Source organism: Streptopelia decaocto (assembly GCF_964273445.1).
Source record: "Streptopelia decaocto genome assembly, chromosome: 2".
NCBI classification, from domain to species: Eukaryota; Metazoa; Chordata; class Aves; order Columbiformes; family Columbidae; genus Streptopelia; species Streptopelia decaocto.
Window position 1 is genome coordinate 153,175,308 of NC_138655.1, and position 16,440 is coordinate 153,191,747.

At 36.7% G+C, this 16,440-nt stretch overlaps 1 protein-coding gene across 1 annotated transcript in view; it reads right to left on the reverse strand.

The window, feature by feature from the left end:
- DYNC2I1 (dynein 2 intermediate chain 1) overlaps positions 1-13,868 on the reverse strand; it is a 28,764-nt gene extending 14,896 nt beyond the window's left edge. Inside the window, exons 1-10 of the mRNA XM_082045754.1 lie at positions 13,678-13,868; positions 10,198-10,251; positions 8,211-8,643; positions 7,590-7,642; positions 6,643-6,969; positions 5,301-5,359; positions 4,185-4,242; positions 2,921-2,998; positions 1,566-1,761; positions 664-766 (exon numbers count right to left, since the gene is read on the reverse strand). Of these exons, the coding sequence (XP_081901880.1) occupies positions 664-766; positions 1,566-1,761; positions 2,921-2,998; positions 4,185-4,242; positions 5,301-5,359; positions 6,643-6,969; positions 7,590-7,642; positions 8,211-8,643; positions 10,198-10,251; positions 13,678-13,692 (1,376 nt within the window). The 5' untranslated portion in view covers positions 13,693-13,868. The remainder of the gene's footprint in view (positions 1-663; positions 767-1,565; positions 1,762-2,920; positions 2,999-4,184; positions 4,243-5,300; positions 5,360-6,642; positions 6,970-7,589; positions 7,643-8,210; positions 8,644-10,197; positions 10,252-13,677) is intronic.
- Positions 13,869-16,440: the final 2,572 nt, after the last annotated feature.

Consider the following 16,440-nt stretch of genomic DNA (forward strand, 5'->3'; position numbering starts at 1 on the left):
GCAGATTAGCCACTGATGTTCTGTAGCGATGAAGCAGTGGAATCTGGTATTATCAACAAAATTTAATAGTCTTGCTTTACGCATTCAATTGATATAACAGAAAATTGGAGATATATACAGTGAGTCAGATAAATCAGGAGATCCTGGCAAGTTCCACAAGAAACAGGCCTCAATTTGTTTCTTTAATATAGAGCTATCTTAGATGTCTTGCATCTAGATAAATTTTAAATTAGTTATAACACCAACTGGTGTTATTCCTGAACAGGAACTTGCTAATTTAGCAACGGTATATACCATATAGACTTGATGAAATTACAGTTCTGCAGAGCCCTGGGAGCAGCTAAAAGGCTTGCCCTTTAGTACTGTAAGTCAATATCTAATTAAGTGACTGAAGAATCCCACAAAAATTACAATCTTGGCAACATGCGGCAATAAAATGATACACATAAACTGATATACAGATGAATTTGTTATCAAATGACATGTATCAAAGCCTGTAAATTATATTTACTTCACAACTGATTACTCTTAGCTTACAAAATAATATTAGATTGCAAAAGCCTCAAGTTTATAAACTTCACATATTTCAAATACAATGAAAAAAAAAATCACATTTCAAATAGTGAGCTGCCATTTTGTGTGAATTATTTAAAATACACTTACTTCTGCTTACTAGCCATACTTCGGCTACTTTGTCGTTGGTTTGCCATTTGAAAATCCATGAATATTCCACAAAAAGGGTTTCTGACAGAAGGGCATTGCCTTTCTGTGATATTATAAAACATTGTTAGTATTATAATTCTCACTTCACAGTGCATTAAAATGTAAAGGAGTACGTCTAAAAAGCAAAAGATTTATTACAACACAGCTACTAAAAGTTACTAGGTCTGCACATTACACAACACGTTCTAACAGTTATCAGTACAGTATGCTTCTTAACTTCAGTAATATGGGCCAGCATTTTTCCCTTAATATGGTCCTTTATCAAACAATGCAAAATGCAAAATGCAATGCAAAATGACTGACCATTGTAATTTTTATCTTAGAAGACCATGATGCAGAAAGTGCCTTCTCCTTCCTTTCTCCTGCCATTAGCAGGTATCAGATCAACTGAATCAACGGTCACATTTAAGAAAAAACCCTGCATTTTAGAAGTGATACAGAACTATATATTTAAGTAGTATCTGTATTTCTCTCACCTTCCCACCCAGAGCAGTGGCTTCAACTTTGCTTCAAAGAAAGAGGAATTAATGTCACCGGAAGCCCCAAACTGTTCTAGCACTCCTCCGGTTTTCAAAATCCAGACTCTCATATCCTTCTCTTACCCAAAATAAGACATATTAAATGTCAGTCTGTAAATTTTTACTCTTCACATTTTAAACGATTAGTAATGCCTCTGAATCATTCTTTAGAAATGTGAAAGTTACCCACAGACCTAAGTGACTCATCCAGACGACCAGATTTCTGCCTCTCGGCAGACTTCTAGAAAAAGTGGCCTGTTTACTCATAAGTTGTATGTGCTACTCATACACTTAATTAAAAAAGACTGTTATCTAAGCACATACCCATGATTTGTTCCTTTTTTTCATTTTCAATTTTCTTTGGCAGTGAAGTACAAATTCTATCATTTTCTGCACTAATTGCTCTTTGAATTTCTTCAATTTCTGATGTTCTGGAAAATGGCATCTCTCTTGGATTTTCTTCTGCATCTCCTTCTTCACCACTTCGGTCTTCATCATCATCAAAGTCATCTTCATAATCCTTTAAAAGTAACGGGATTTTCAATAACTAATAAAGATGGATCACAAATGTGTTTTATGAAATCTTTTTAAGAAATTATAAAATGTTGCCAAAATAAAAAAACAATTCTCATACAGATGGTTATATATCATCTCACTGAAAGGTATTTTAAAATAACTTTTTGATAGTAAGATAATGGCATGTATTGATTGTTTGGTAATTTTAATCAAGAGAAGAAAATCCCACGGTGTTGTTCTTCACTGCCCAAAATAGATTCTTTTTTTTTTCAATATCCTAAAGTAGGAACTACATGTTTAGGTGAACCATGTGTTCTTTAAAAAAAATAAAACCACAGTGTTCAGTGGCATAAATGCTTCATAGATGTATTAAGTTGTTTATTTGATAGTTTTAATTCAAGCTGCCCTTCAATGGCAGGCTCAGATTTACTAAACTAACACACTGTTTGCAAGCCCACACATAAGGCTCAGAATTCTCTTAACTAAGACAATTCACCTCATGCTAAAATAGTCATCTAATACAAATTATATGGACGAGTATTAAATATGGTAATTTCTCTCCACTGAATGGCGAGGAGCTCCTGCACTGAACAGCTCAACAGTGGACATCAGTTCTAACAAAAGCAGAGATGAATTCTGGCTTTGCTGAACAAAGACTGAGGTGGGTCAGACAGTGATGAAAACACATTCAATACACTCGTCTCTCTTAATAACATCAAAGTAAACAAAAGAGAGCTAAAAGAGTTCAATTAAGCAAATTAGTGAGGGAACTGTTGTGTGTCTATACCTTTTTCTATAATATTTTTGCAATGAAAAACAATGAGGCTTTTTTCCCTTCCTGAAATTATTTGCTCCTATTTAAAAATCAAACATTTTTCACAGAAAATAATTGAAGTAATTGAAACCCATGAAGACAGAAAAAGCATCTTATGAAGACTTCAACTCAAAAGCAAAAGTTGTTTCCCAGCCCCTGATGAAAAGTAAGCAAATATATAACAGAGAGTTTCTACATAATGTCTGCTTACTATCTACTGTTAGCCTAGTTAAGGTCACTGTCAGCAAAACATGTAACATCCTGTAATTTTTATTTCCATGAATAAAGTGAATCACTATTTTGATACTTGAGAATTACTTCAGAAGGACCATTGTATGCTCTTACTTACTTCAAAATCATCCTCATAATTTGCTGATGAATTATCAAATCCCGTGGCTGAGTTAAAGATGTGTGTATCTTTCACTTCCTAAACAGGGAAAAAAAATGTAGCTGTTAAATAATCTTACCAAAAAAAAATCTTTATCTGCCAAATCTTAGCATAAAGATAGGCAAATTGTTGTTCTTCCCAGATATTTCTATATTTTCTAGCAAATATATAACGAATTCAGGTTTGAAATATATATATAAAAAAGTATAAACAAGTGATAATTACTGACTCAAATTAATAATACAGAAAGAGAAAACAGAACTCAAGCCTATATTGGGAAGACCAACTGTTTTTCCACAAGTATTTTTACTGGGAAAGACACAAAAACTGCTGTGCTGCCTATAATTTCAATAGTATACGGTAGCTCTTATGATGGTATAAAAACAAAATAAGACTGTTGTACTTTTTCAAGGATTAGATAAAAATATCCCTATACCTAAATTATACTGGGAGACTCAATCTGTTAATAAAATAGTGCAGATGTTGGAATCAGGAAAACAGAGATTCAACAGGAAAATTAGATATTTTTATACATAAATGATTTTGTTAACATTGAATCCTCTACTGTATTTACATGGAATAAGATCCATGGCATCCCTGAAATAAGCTAGAGAAAGGTAATTTCTTTGAAGTTATTGATTAAAATAATGCCATTTAATTACGCCAACATGTACACCACACAAACACAAACCAATCCATCCAGTCTTTAGTCGGCCTTTTCCTCCATAGCCTCCTCATAGATTAAATTATCCACATGGAAGGGATTTCAACAAATTTCCATATATAAACATATAAAAATAATTTTCTCTTTCTTATGCAACTGTTTCAAGAGACATATACAAACTACATTGCTAAATGAATCTTACTTATCTTACACTACATATTATTTGCTAACGTCAGCTCTTTATATAAAGAAATAATATACTATAGATATATGTAGACTATTTGTATTACACATCTAAACTCTTTCCACTTATTAAGAACTATTTTTTCAAGCATACAATACTGAAATACAGTTGAATAGATGGCTACCTTCAACGCTTAGCATTTTTTTACAGAATAAATCAATATTCTCATGCAGTATCTAGAGAGGTTAAGAGATATCTGAAGACCAATACACATAAATCTTATCTTCAAATGGCATTATATTGAAATATATATTGTAATTGTTTTTAATCCCAAGGAAAAAAAGAACATTCTAAGACCCAACACCAAACAGTTTTACCTCTTCTCTTGTGTCCCTTTCTTCTTTTTCAATGAGTTTTGCATGATCTTTAACAGTCCTATTGAAAAAGAGAGGATCAATTTTCTTGGTTAACTTAGAAGAAAGCATTAATTTTGGTTTGTTTGGGTTTTTTTTGGTTTAGAAAAAAAATAGTTTTCTTCCTGAAATAGAAAAATTGTTGAAAATTTCCTATTAACTGAAATATTTCTACAAATACTTTTATAGATCTCTGTTTATGAAACGAATTATAATGAAACAGTCAAGTTATTAATCACATAAGAACTGCAAAAACCTTGTCCAAATTTAATACCCATAAATGCATCAAAATGGAAGAAAAAAAATAAGGAGAGAAAAAAAAAATCTATTAAATCCACACATCTTTTAGTTGTATTAATATCTGCAGCAAACTGGAGATCAAGGTCAGGTTGTTGTAATATGCTCTAAAACTGTCAATGACAGATTGACATTCAAACCTGCATTTATGAATGCAGAGAGAACTAGAATATATATATAGAACTTCTGTAAGGATTTTCTGTTTGCTACTATGAAAACTTGGACATACCATCCTGAAATTTTGCTCATCCTACTGATGACCTGGACCTTTCTTTTTCAAATACAACAGCAAACTTGCTATACATATCTAACGTTTGAGATACACATTCAGAGTAGCAGCTAAGTAGAGATATTAAAATGAAACCAAACAATTTAAGAGGATCCTGTGTAGTTCATCATGACCCTTACATGTGTCCATGTGTCTGCACAGTGAATTTCCAGGTGGTACAACACAGCATTTCTGTCTCCCAGACTCAGTGCCCAAATAAATATATAAGCAGTTCGCAATGACAACAAAATATCTCTTGCTATCCTGGGTCAGACAAAACAAAATAAATGGAATACAAATATATCTATTTTTATATGGATCCTCTCAGAGGTAAAACACAGACTTATTTAATTGCTGTTACAAAAGGCGTATGAAATATATATATATATATATATATATATATATATATTCACCCTAGACATGTGAGATGAAGAATTCATGCTTTTTGTTTTGGTGGTGACTGAATCTTAGGAGATACCATATAGTATATGTTTATTTTAAATCTTTGAATTTACCTTAGGTGCTGGTGGCTCATTTCTTCTTGAATTCTCTCCTCTTTTTTGTATTTGCTGTTCTGTAAAACAAGTCACAATATTCATGTGTCAGAAATGCTGAGAAGAAACACGTGTATGAACCTGTATTAGTAGTAGCAATATTAAACAGTAAGAAAGCTTTCTAATTAATGATTTAAATGACACATATGATTTTCCATGAGTCATTGCTTGTAAGAAGTTCTGTGTATAAAATAACATCAAAATAATCCCCTCCTTACAGATATGGTAAGTAAAGAAAATAAACACACATAAAAGATATGCTATATACATAATATGAGCTTCTCCTGAAGAAAATTAAATACTTGAGAGTAACATCTGGCTACATCCCCTTCTGCAGTGCATTTCAGAAAGGAAACAAGAATGGATCTGGAGTCTTTTTGCTTAAGAGAACCTTATAAAGCTTTATCAGAGTAAATCGTGGTTTTTTATTGGATACCTTCACATTAGTATATTAGTAACAACAGTTAAAAAATGCTCTGCACCCAGCATGTACTGCTTAAATTGTGAGCTCAGAGCACTTTCCTAAATAACCCCTAGGTGTGGCTGAAAAACTGACGGGACTAAGGGCTGACCGCAGTGATACTGAAGATACCTAGTATTTTCAGCAGAAATTATATTTCTGAGAAGCTTGTACATCTTCAGTCTTTAGGCAGCAGAAGAAACCACCCCAGACCTTCTGAATAGTTCTATGTTCCATAGAACTTAGCTGATTTTAAGAGTTAGAAATTACTATATGACTGCTTGTATTATAAAAATGTCAAAGTTTTGATGAAGTGTCTATGATATAAAAACATGGTCTGTATTAGAAACATAAAAGATACTCTGTGGCTTCAGAGGTAGAGACAAAAAACACAAGGGATCTATAGCCACATGCCTACTTGTGAGTTAGGTATCCATGCTCCCTTTAAGGGAACACCAAAAATCGCTTTTATTAAAATCTTTTTTTTTTTTTTTCTATTAAGGCATCCAGTGCATTTTAATGGCCCACTAGCTTAATCTCCTCTCCCCTTCAAAGTGTTAGAAAAATGTCAAAAGTCATTGCAATAAAGACTATTATGAACAAAAGATGTTTCTATTTAGACAACATAGACAAGTTTCTAGTCTAAATTTGATGAAAAGAATCAGCCATAGGTTAGGATTACTTACATGCTAATGTATTATTTTAATCTACTGGTTTAGCCTCAAATTTCAGAGAATGTTGACTTGCAATCCCAGTTTTTTTATTATTCACCTTATCAATGATGATATATCAACAATTAAAATAAATTACAAGGTCATGTTTTAAAGTCTTAACAAAACTAACCCCTAGATCACACTTCCTTCTTTCATTTTCTGCTGTTTTTACTCTCTCCTCAGCTTCTGCTGGTTGTCCTTCTCTGTTTCCATGGGACGATCCCTCTTTAGATCTCTTTGATTTATGTTTTCCTTCCTGTTCCTTTTCATAACGTTTATGACTTCTCTCTTTTGAAAGCATCTCTTTTCCTGGCCTAATAGAATATTCTTTTTTTTCTCTGTGTCTTCTTTCTCCATCTTTATTCCACTCTTCATATTTCTGTAACTTCTGTACACATTCACCTTCTTCAGCTTCGTTGGCTAAAAACTTATCAGTGCTCTTTTTGGTATCATTATCCTGGAAAGAGAAAAATAACATTAAAGAATTAGAAAGTTCTCCAAGACTGTTTTATCCTCACAGATCTATCAATTTTTGAGCATTAGAAGGATAGACTTGTAAGTAGCTAACATCTTTCTGCCACACAGATCTTCCAGCTATTATTCTTTTTTCATCTCCTACACTGGCAAGTTCCACACTACTGTATTAATTGAGATCCTGATATTTATCCCAGGACACTGTGTACTTTGCCAGAGAAAATTCTTTGGACTGTGTGTATTCTTCATATAAAAATTTAATTATTTGTTTACTAGGTGGTCTAACATAAAATAGGATGTATACTTACCGATATTCCTATAAGAAAGGCATGAACAGCAGATGGAAAATTTTGATGTAGCTGTACAAAAATAAAGCAATGTTTGCTACGCAAATTTTATTTTACTTTTACTTCAAAAAAAGAATGAAGTATGTCTTTAAAACAGAGTGGCTCAGATATATTATGTTGTTGTGTGTTCTGTACACTTGTGAGGACCTTACTGTCTATGCATGTCTTGGATTCCTTGGGAACTGGAGTCTGATCCAGTTTGTTAATTATTCTACAATTTTATCTTATTCCTTTATGAAATAGTTAATTTCTTTACCTTCTTTTCTGTATGTCTTCTTTCTCGCTCTTCACTTCTCGGTTTCTTCTCTTCTAGAAAATATATGTATAAATTAACGAACAAATTTTACTATACTCAAACTATGTATATAATTAGCTCTAGCATGCAGAAAATAATGTTTTAGAAAACCTATGTCACTGAAATACAGGAGCTTTCTAAAACTTAATATTCTGTTGCAAATTCTCTCTCCAAAACTGGTTATTCCTTTTTCTTTCCTGATGAATCCCTCTGTTCTCAATTGTCTTGTATAATGGTAAGAGTAATGACACACACTACTAACTTCAGCGATCACCCTGCAGCTTGCAGATTCAAATAGATCACTCAACAGAAAATGTCTAGGCAGGAAGGTACTTATTCTCTTCTAGTCAACTGACCAACAAAACCAGGGACGCTCACCCCCTCTTCAGAAGAACGGAAACAAGCATCACAAATTTTAAGAGCACCAAAACTAGGTTATGACAAGATTCCGTAAAGATATATCTTTCAGTAGGTACTCACACCTGCCTGTATTTATCCCCTCTGTACAGACGGGCTGCGGTTTCAGAGTATTTCTATCTAACTATCAAATATTTCAAAGTACAACAACTCAAAGGGACTTACCCAAATGATGCCTGCTTTCTCTTCTTCTGTGATGTTCTTTATCTCTTCCTTCAAATGATTTCAGATTATTGTGTGTCTCTATCTGCTTTATCTCATGTCTTTTATGCTTTTTGTCTTGTTCTCTATCACTCTCCCTGTCTTTATGTTTTGGTACACTGTAGCTTTCCTTCTTCAAACTTGATTCTTGAAGCTTATCTTTGTATCTCTCTTGGTCCCCTCTTCTCTGGTGATCTTTTCCCTTTTCTCTCTCTCTCATTTTATCTCTGTCTCTTTCACCAGATTTAAATCTCTCTCTTTCTCTTGTTCTTTCCTTGCTCTTCCCTCTGTCTTTGCGTTCATGTTTATGAGTGTCTGTGTCATGAACAGACTTCTCTTTCTGCAGTTTCTTTTCTCTCAGCTTTTGGTCTTCATTTTGACTATCCGGTTGTGTTGCCTGAAATTAAAAAAAAAAAAAAAAGTCTGTTATTATAATTCAGCAGTCTATTTAGATATAGTATATTTGTGTGAAAAAAATACTGGATTGCTAACTATGAATTTAATTTCCCAAACTGTACTAAAATGCTGATATATTTCTAGGCTTACTTTGTAAAATTGTTAACATCACGTCTATACTTATTGTAAAATTTTCAACATATTTTAAGAGAATTTGGTAAGAAAAAAAAAAAGAAAATTTACTGAGGAACTGTGAATTCTGTTTAGAGCTAGGTAGAAAAGTTAACTAAGCATCTTAAAGTCGTTAGCTCATGTAGACAGACACTGTGCCATGTTGTAAAATATGTTGCAGACACACACAATAACGATAGACACACATCCTGCAGCTGCCTTTAGAACAGAAGATTTGCTTTTACTTGAACAGAAAACAGCATATAAAAACTGTGAAAGAAAATTTTTGTCCCAGATCCCTTCAGGATGCAACTATTATTGTACTTTCTAGTCATAAGAGATTATATTTTAACCTTCCTAAAGCAAGTAACACAACTCCCACTGATTTCACTGCATCCACGATTTCAGCTATTTACTCAATGCAGAACAAACAGAACTTGCTTTGATTATAGTCAGTGAGTAAAGTGAATTAAACTTTATCCATCTGTTTCACAGAATGAAAGTCCAACCACACCACTTCTGTTGGAACGAAAGCATTTCAACTCAAATTTGTTTGCCTTAGCCCACATTGAATTAGTGGAAATGTTACTAAATGTGTAAAATGATGAAGTACTTATACTGTAGGACTGGCACTGAAGTAATGGGGAGCCAGGAAACAGAAAGCTAGGTACTAGATAAAGAAAAAGGATGCTTTGGTTTATCAAAGCACAAATGCAGATCTGCACAAGACATAGAAGATACATTTTGGAAAACAGCTTTTAAAAAATATAGTGCAAAACTAACATGAATATCAGTGGTATAACTGACTGGAGCCTGAAAGCCTATGTGACCAATGTATAAAGTAATTACTCAGTTTAAAAGTGCATGACAAACATAATAAATTATGATAGGAAATGCAATATTTAATATACACATAGGAAACTAAGTAAGTATATATATAGCAGAGCTGTCACTTGGATTTGGGTAGCCAGCAAACCAGACCCCATTGTGTGCTGTGTGATTACCACAACAATGGTATTTTTTTTCAGTTACCTAATTAAGAAATCTGTACTCTTACATGACTCGTATAGCTATAAACAGTTGAGTGCGCTGGCCTCTGGACACACTTGAACTAAACAGATTCCAGAATGGTCAGCTGTAGCAAGAAAGTTAACAGCTACACACAAAAGATCTGTACTGTCCATATTCAATAATGCAGATTTAAAGTGTCCAGTGTATCAAAAAGCCTTAAAGAGCTATTATAGATCCACAAGGCAGATTGGCTGGTAGAACATGCAGTCAACCTGCTATGTTTAGACTCTTAATAAATACCATTGCTAAAAAGTAACAACAAAAATAATAGAAATAAAATAAAATAAAATAAAATAAAATAAAATAAAATTACCCTAAGATGTTTCCTAAGTTCTTCTGATTTCCAAGTATCTTCTTTGGTTCTTCTCTAGAACAGAAAAGACAGCAAAAGATTGACTAATCAATTTGCAGTGAAAAGGAAATCACTTAAAGGGCAGTTTTTCAAATTAAAGTTTCAAGGTATATATGGCAAATAGCCTCCATTTTGTTATGTAAACATCAATTTGATTTAGCCTGAATGTGTATACTTACAGTGTACCTCATCTGACTGGACCTGGACGAAGCCTGAAGCTCAGACTTCTACTGGGTCACCCAGCTCTGCACACACATGGTAATGAGCTCTGAAGTCACTGTCTACATTGGACAACTGTGCAGCCCTTCAAGAAGACTCAGAACTGGCTTTCCAGCGACAACCATTTAACTGTGTTACAGTCAAATGGGTGCACACAGTCAGGCCACTTCTGGAAAGTAATCAGTATATCATTGTCATTAGGTTCAGCCTCCTGCTCTGTTAGATCTGACTTCAAAGTAAGTCCTGGTCAGAGACTTACTCAAGTCAGGTTCTAATATCTCTGAGGTCGGAATTTGTCTCGGCAACCCGGTTTTCAGGTTTGACCACTCCTCAGTTGAAAATGTGTTCTTATATCGATTCACAGTTTTTCTTGCTGATCGCTAGGGCCACTGCCTTCTGTCCTCTCACTGTACACATCAGAGAAGCATTTGACTCCATCTTTTCCACAGATCCTCTGCACATACTTGAAAACAGCAGTTAGATTCCCTCTTAGTTTTCTTTTCTCTAGCCTCAACAGCTCCTTATCCTCCTTCCCATGTACACCATGGGCTCCAGTCCCCAAAACATCTCAGTGTGTTGCTCTGGAATCTCTTTGGTACCAGTGGCCCTAAAACCAGACTTAGTACTGCAGACAAGGCCTTGCAAGTGCAGACTGGGAGAGAACAGTCACTTCTCTGCTAGCTGTGTATGGTCGTGACACATCACCAGGATGCTGTTAGCCATAACCACCTGAGGAGCACAATCATGACTTACGTTCAAGTTTCTGCCGACCAGGACCCCCAGATCCTTTTTCTGCAGAACCACTCACAGATCCCATTCACATGGCAAACAGTAAATACAGTATTTTCCCCTTAGACATATGATTTGAGGCACCCCAAACCCAGCTGTAAGAACATTTCAGGGGATAAATAATGTAATCTTTCTTTTTCCCATCAGCAGGGATCTGACATAGCCATAACAAATTGTTAGATTTTTAAACACTAAAAGTTAAAAATAGATAGATTAGCATGCATTTCAAGCAAACGAAGGAAGCTTCTGGTTTAGTATTTGCACACTCCTCAAAAAATGCTGGCATGATTTTTCAATCAACTGTCACTTAATATTTTAAAATGGTGTGGTGCAAATTACATGTGTAAGTTGACTGCCTCATGAAATACTTGTATTTAGCACTGAGTGGAACTTTAACAAAGCCTAAGAAACTCAACAGAACTTGTGCAAGGGTAAGCTGGAAGGACATGGACGGGAAGAGAACAGCATGCTGTATTAAGTCTCAAATGGTAACTTATTCAATATCCCAAATATATATGACTATGTTTTGGTTTTAGACAATATTTAGATACATATCAGCATACAAAGAAACAACGCTAATAATGCTAACAGCCTAAAAACAGCATAACCAGTAGACAATATTGGATAATGTAGTTTGAGATTTATTTCAAAGCTGAGACAAAAAGCATGCAGCAAATATTTAGAGATGATTCTCTGGTGCCCAAAAAGGTGCATCTGTCACTTTTCTGGGGTCTGCAGTTTTTAGCTCCCCACCACCACTAAAACCTCTTGCTTTTTTATATTATGATTCTCCACTTAATTCTCTGCTTTTGCAGGAGACTAGCAAACAAGCAAATAGAAAAAAGAGATTTTTTTAATAAAGTGTAAAGAAGCCTAATACTTTTGAAACCACTGTCCCTCTGTGAGTAGAGGAATCATTGCACACACAAGATACTTAAACTTCAAAAGGATTTATTGAAGTTTCTTACCTGTCTGCTAATTTAGAAGTCCTTATATACTCACTTAAATCCAGACTAAGATCAGTTATTTAAACTACACTGGGTTTTGACTTAATTCGCCCATGTGAGAGGATGGGGAGCTCATCAGCTGACATAAAATTCCACAGATTTACCAAACTCAAAAAGTGTTATGAACATTTTTAACATGTACAAATCTGCCTGCAAAACAATAAGCACGTTGCCATATGAAGTTCACAGGACAAGTGACCATGTTACTTTATATAAATTCTCCATCAGATATCAAGAGGGTTTTCTTCACTCACAACCTAGAAAGATTGGGGGTTTTGGAAGTTTAATATTAAAGTTTTTAAGTAAGCTAAGAACTCAGTTAACTAAGATTCTAAAGAAACGGAAAAATAGTAAGAGCAACTTCTGTAGCTTTTAAGCCAGAAAAAAGTACTTTACTTTTTACATATAAATATTTATCTTTCTTATTTCCGGTATGAGTTGCCTATTGGAAAACCCTCAAATGGGTAAACAGCATGAGTGATAGACTTGATCGAACAGAAACAGTAAAAGGAGGCTTTTCATACAGTGCGGCTGTTAGTATGGCTGCCTCTGGGTCTTTGGCATTTGTTTACAATGCACTTGAAAAATTTTAGATCGAAGTTTAACATTCCATCACAATTCACTAACTCATCTCTTTTCAGTAAGCAGTTATTGATGTACCACAGTTAATGAAATGATATCTGAATTAAAATGTCATCCTAACATATTACTTCACATACCCTGCCCAGCCACTCTGTTTTCTACTCCATTTCCTATTCAGCATCACCACAAACGAGTTAGCTGTAAAATCTAGATTCACACAATAGTAATAATAAAGTTTGTGGCAAATTGATTTGATATTTCTTTGCTATTTTCAAGTGAATATGCAACACAATAATTGACGTTAGCATGCCCACGTGGCTTTGTTTCCTTTATTTTGGAGCTCTACAAACCTTTCACAATTTAACACCATCGTACAAAAGTTATCGGGGTTCCTAAAGAACTAAACCCCAACAATTAGCAGTTACAGAAGCATCAATTATTAAGTGTATTTGATCTACAGCTTTTATAAATCACCTATCCTGTTCTGCAGAGAGAGCGGTGGCTGATGCGGCCTCGTCCTGCTGCTGAGGTGGGAGTTGCGGACAAAACAAGGAGCCGTGAGCTGTCCAGGGAACTCCATGGGGTTCCCAGGGGCAGCAGCAGAAACACTGCAACTGTTTCCTGCCTTGGCCCCCTCAGATTCCCTGCTTGATTCCCCGCTTTATCCGACGCCAAGGGACGCGAGTGCCGGCGGGGCACCTGAGGCACAGCGCGCCGGGGGAGGCCGAGCACAGCGCGGCCGCCGCCTGCTCAGGGCCCTCCCGTAGAGGAGGGAAAGGGCGAGGTGGGACAGCGCCCAGCAGCCGAGCCCAGGCAGCTCCCCAGAGACCCAACCGCCCCTCACCTTGTCACCCTCCATGGCGGGGGCGGGCGGGCCCGAACCGCCACCCGCCGGCTCCGAGCGGCTGGAGCCCACGGCAGCTGCGTCCGGGCCTGCCTAGCAACGGGCGGCGAGGGGAGAGCAGACGATGGGCCGAGCGATGGATGAGCCGAGTGATAAGACGGGCCGAGCGGTGGATGGGTGCTGTGGCAGGATGCTGCTGCCGCAGGGGATTGTGGGAAAGGGCGAGAGGCGCTGAGGTGGTGGGTTTGATGGCGGAGCTGCCGCTCTGCAGCGCGCTGTCTGACCGTCTGCAGCCCTTCCTTAGCGAGAAGCCGTAGTGTGGGATGCCTGCGTGGCTGCCGGTGCCCAGCTGGGGTTCGCCAGGGGGAGGCGGCCTGGGGAGGGCTCTGACCCGCCGAGCAGCAGCCTGTGAGGCAGCGATGGGGCTGAAATGCGGAAATAAACTTAACAGCAGAGTCAATTATACTCTTAAGCGGCATTCTTTGTTTTATCAGCGCTGGGGAAACTGGGGATCATCCTCCGTAAGTGCTCCCAAGACTGGATACTCTTGCGTTGCTTGTATTCACAGAATTATTACATATATATCCTGGGGTGTATTAGAAGGGGGGTGGTCAGTAGGTCGGTGAGGTTCTCCTGCCCCTCTACTCTGCCCTGGTGAGACCACATCTGGAATATTGTGTCCAGTTGTGGCCCCTCAGTTCCAGAAGGACAGGGAACTGCTGGAGAGAGTCCAGCACAGGGCAACAAAGATGCTGAAGGGAGTGGAGCATCTCCCGTGTGAGGAAAGGCTGAGGGAGCTGGGGCTCTTTAGCTTGGAGGAGAGGAGACTGAGGGGTGACCTCATTCATGTTTATAAATATGGAAAGGGTGAGTGTCAAGGGGATGGAGCCAGGCTCTTCTGGGTGACAACTGATGGTAGGACAAGGGGCAATGGGTACAAACTGGAACACAGGAGGTTCCACTCAAATGTGAGAAGAAACTTCTCAGTGAGGGTGCCAGAGCCTGGACCAGGCTGCCCAGGGGGGTTGTGGAGTCTCCTTCTGTGGAGACATTCCAACCCGCCTGGACACCTTCCTGTGTAACCTCATCTGGGTGTTCCTGCTCCATGGGGGGATTGCACTGGATGATCTTTTGAGATCCCTTCCAATCCCTGACATTCTGTGATTCTGTGATATGCATTACAATTTTTGAAAATTTTGACATACATCTATACTAAGAAATAATTGATGTTAAAATTGTTTAGTTTCTTATTTACAGTACATCTATTAGTTAAATATAAACTGAGCACTCTGCTTCTAAACAATGTATCACTTCATCTTCTGTCTCCCTCTTGTCATGCAGAAGGATCTAAAACTTGAAAAAATATCCCCTCATTTTGCAGTTGGTCAGAAAGTATTTATGTCAATTGGTTAATGATGGGTACATATTTTATAAGTTAATCACAGTATACATTAATTTGTCAGCTTCTCTTCAGGCCACTACTGACATTTTATAGGCCAAGTACAACATGAAAGCATTCCTAATCATAGCTGATTCACTTTTTGTAAATTCATGCAAGATTACTGCGGAAAAATAAGGGTGATATGCCTAACTTAACCTGCCATTTACCCAGAAAGAAAGAAAACTTACGACTGAGGGGGTGAAAAAAGCAAAGGAAAAGGTGTTTTTGCATTTGAGAAACATTCTTGCTGTAGTTCAACAGGAGTTTGTCACACTGACAGAGAATTTAACCCCTTATGCTTGGCCTTAAATAGTCATTTGACAAATACATACAAAGACTTACAGTTGTCTCCTAGTCATGTTTCCAGAAGAAATTAAAAATGTCTGGACCATGAAATATTTTCCTTTATCATGTAGCAGAAAAGCAAAGGCAAATTAAGCAAGCAAGGCGGGGAGGGGGATGGGACACCAAACAAAAGCAAAAATCAACAACAACAAACACCCAACCCCCCCAACAAACTGCCATTAACTGTAAGCATGACCTTTAAGGGCTAAATTACATCCACTAAATACAAGCATCTATGGATACCCAACTATTTATAAATGTTCTTATGAATTATTTAGCTGTCTTTAGCAGAGCAATAATAATCTATTGGCATTTTATATTTTCTTCCCTGAACAAATAAAAACATACTTAGAAACCATCTGGGATTAACTAAAAGAACCCTTTAGCCAAAGTGGTGACTTAGAAACACACAGAACAAGGCACCTGCTCAGTAAAGGATACTCTGCAGAAATGCTGCCCTAGGTATAGAGACTCAAGGACAAAAACTACCTTCGAATACTCTAATTGAATTTGTTTTTAACAAATACATATAACTATCAAATGTAACAGAGATACCAAAGACTGGACAGGAGAAAAAGCTTTTTCTTCAAGTTCTGGTCCTACCATGTACTCTTCAGAATATGCAGATGTATCCCTATCTTACCCCTATTAGGGTACACTAGTCAGGCAGCTTTATGGCACAAGAAAAATTATAGATGTAAGAAGGCACCACTAGAGGGTTTGGAAGGAACTTTTCAACCTTAAAACCAGGGATCTAACTGAAGTCAAACTGCTGCATAAGAACACAGGCTGGAATAACACCTTTGCAATAACAGAACTAAAACTTGTGCATGTTTAAGCGTTTCCACCATGTATTGAAATAGACTACAGTTTCTCACCAATGTAGTGGAAAAAAATGAATACATCGGTGGTTTCACTGTTTTTTAATAAAGATGTGATTTAGAATTTTGTGACTACAGGCAACAAAAAGGCACATA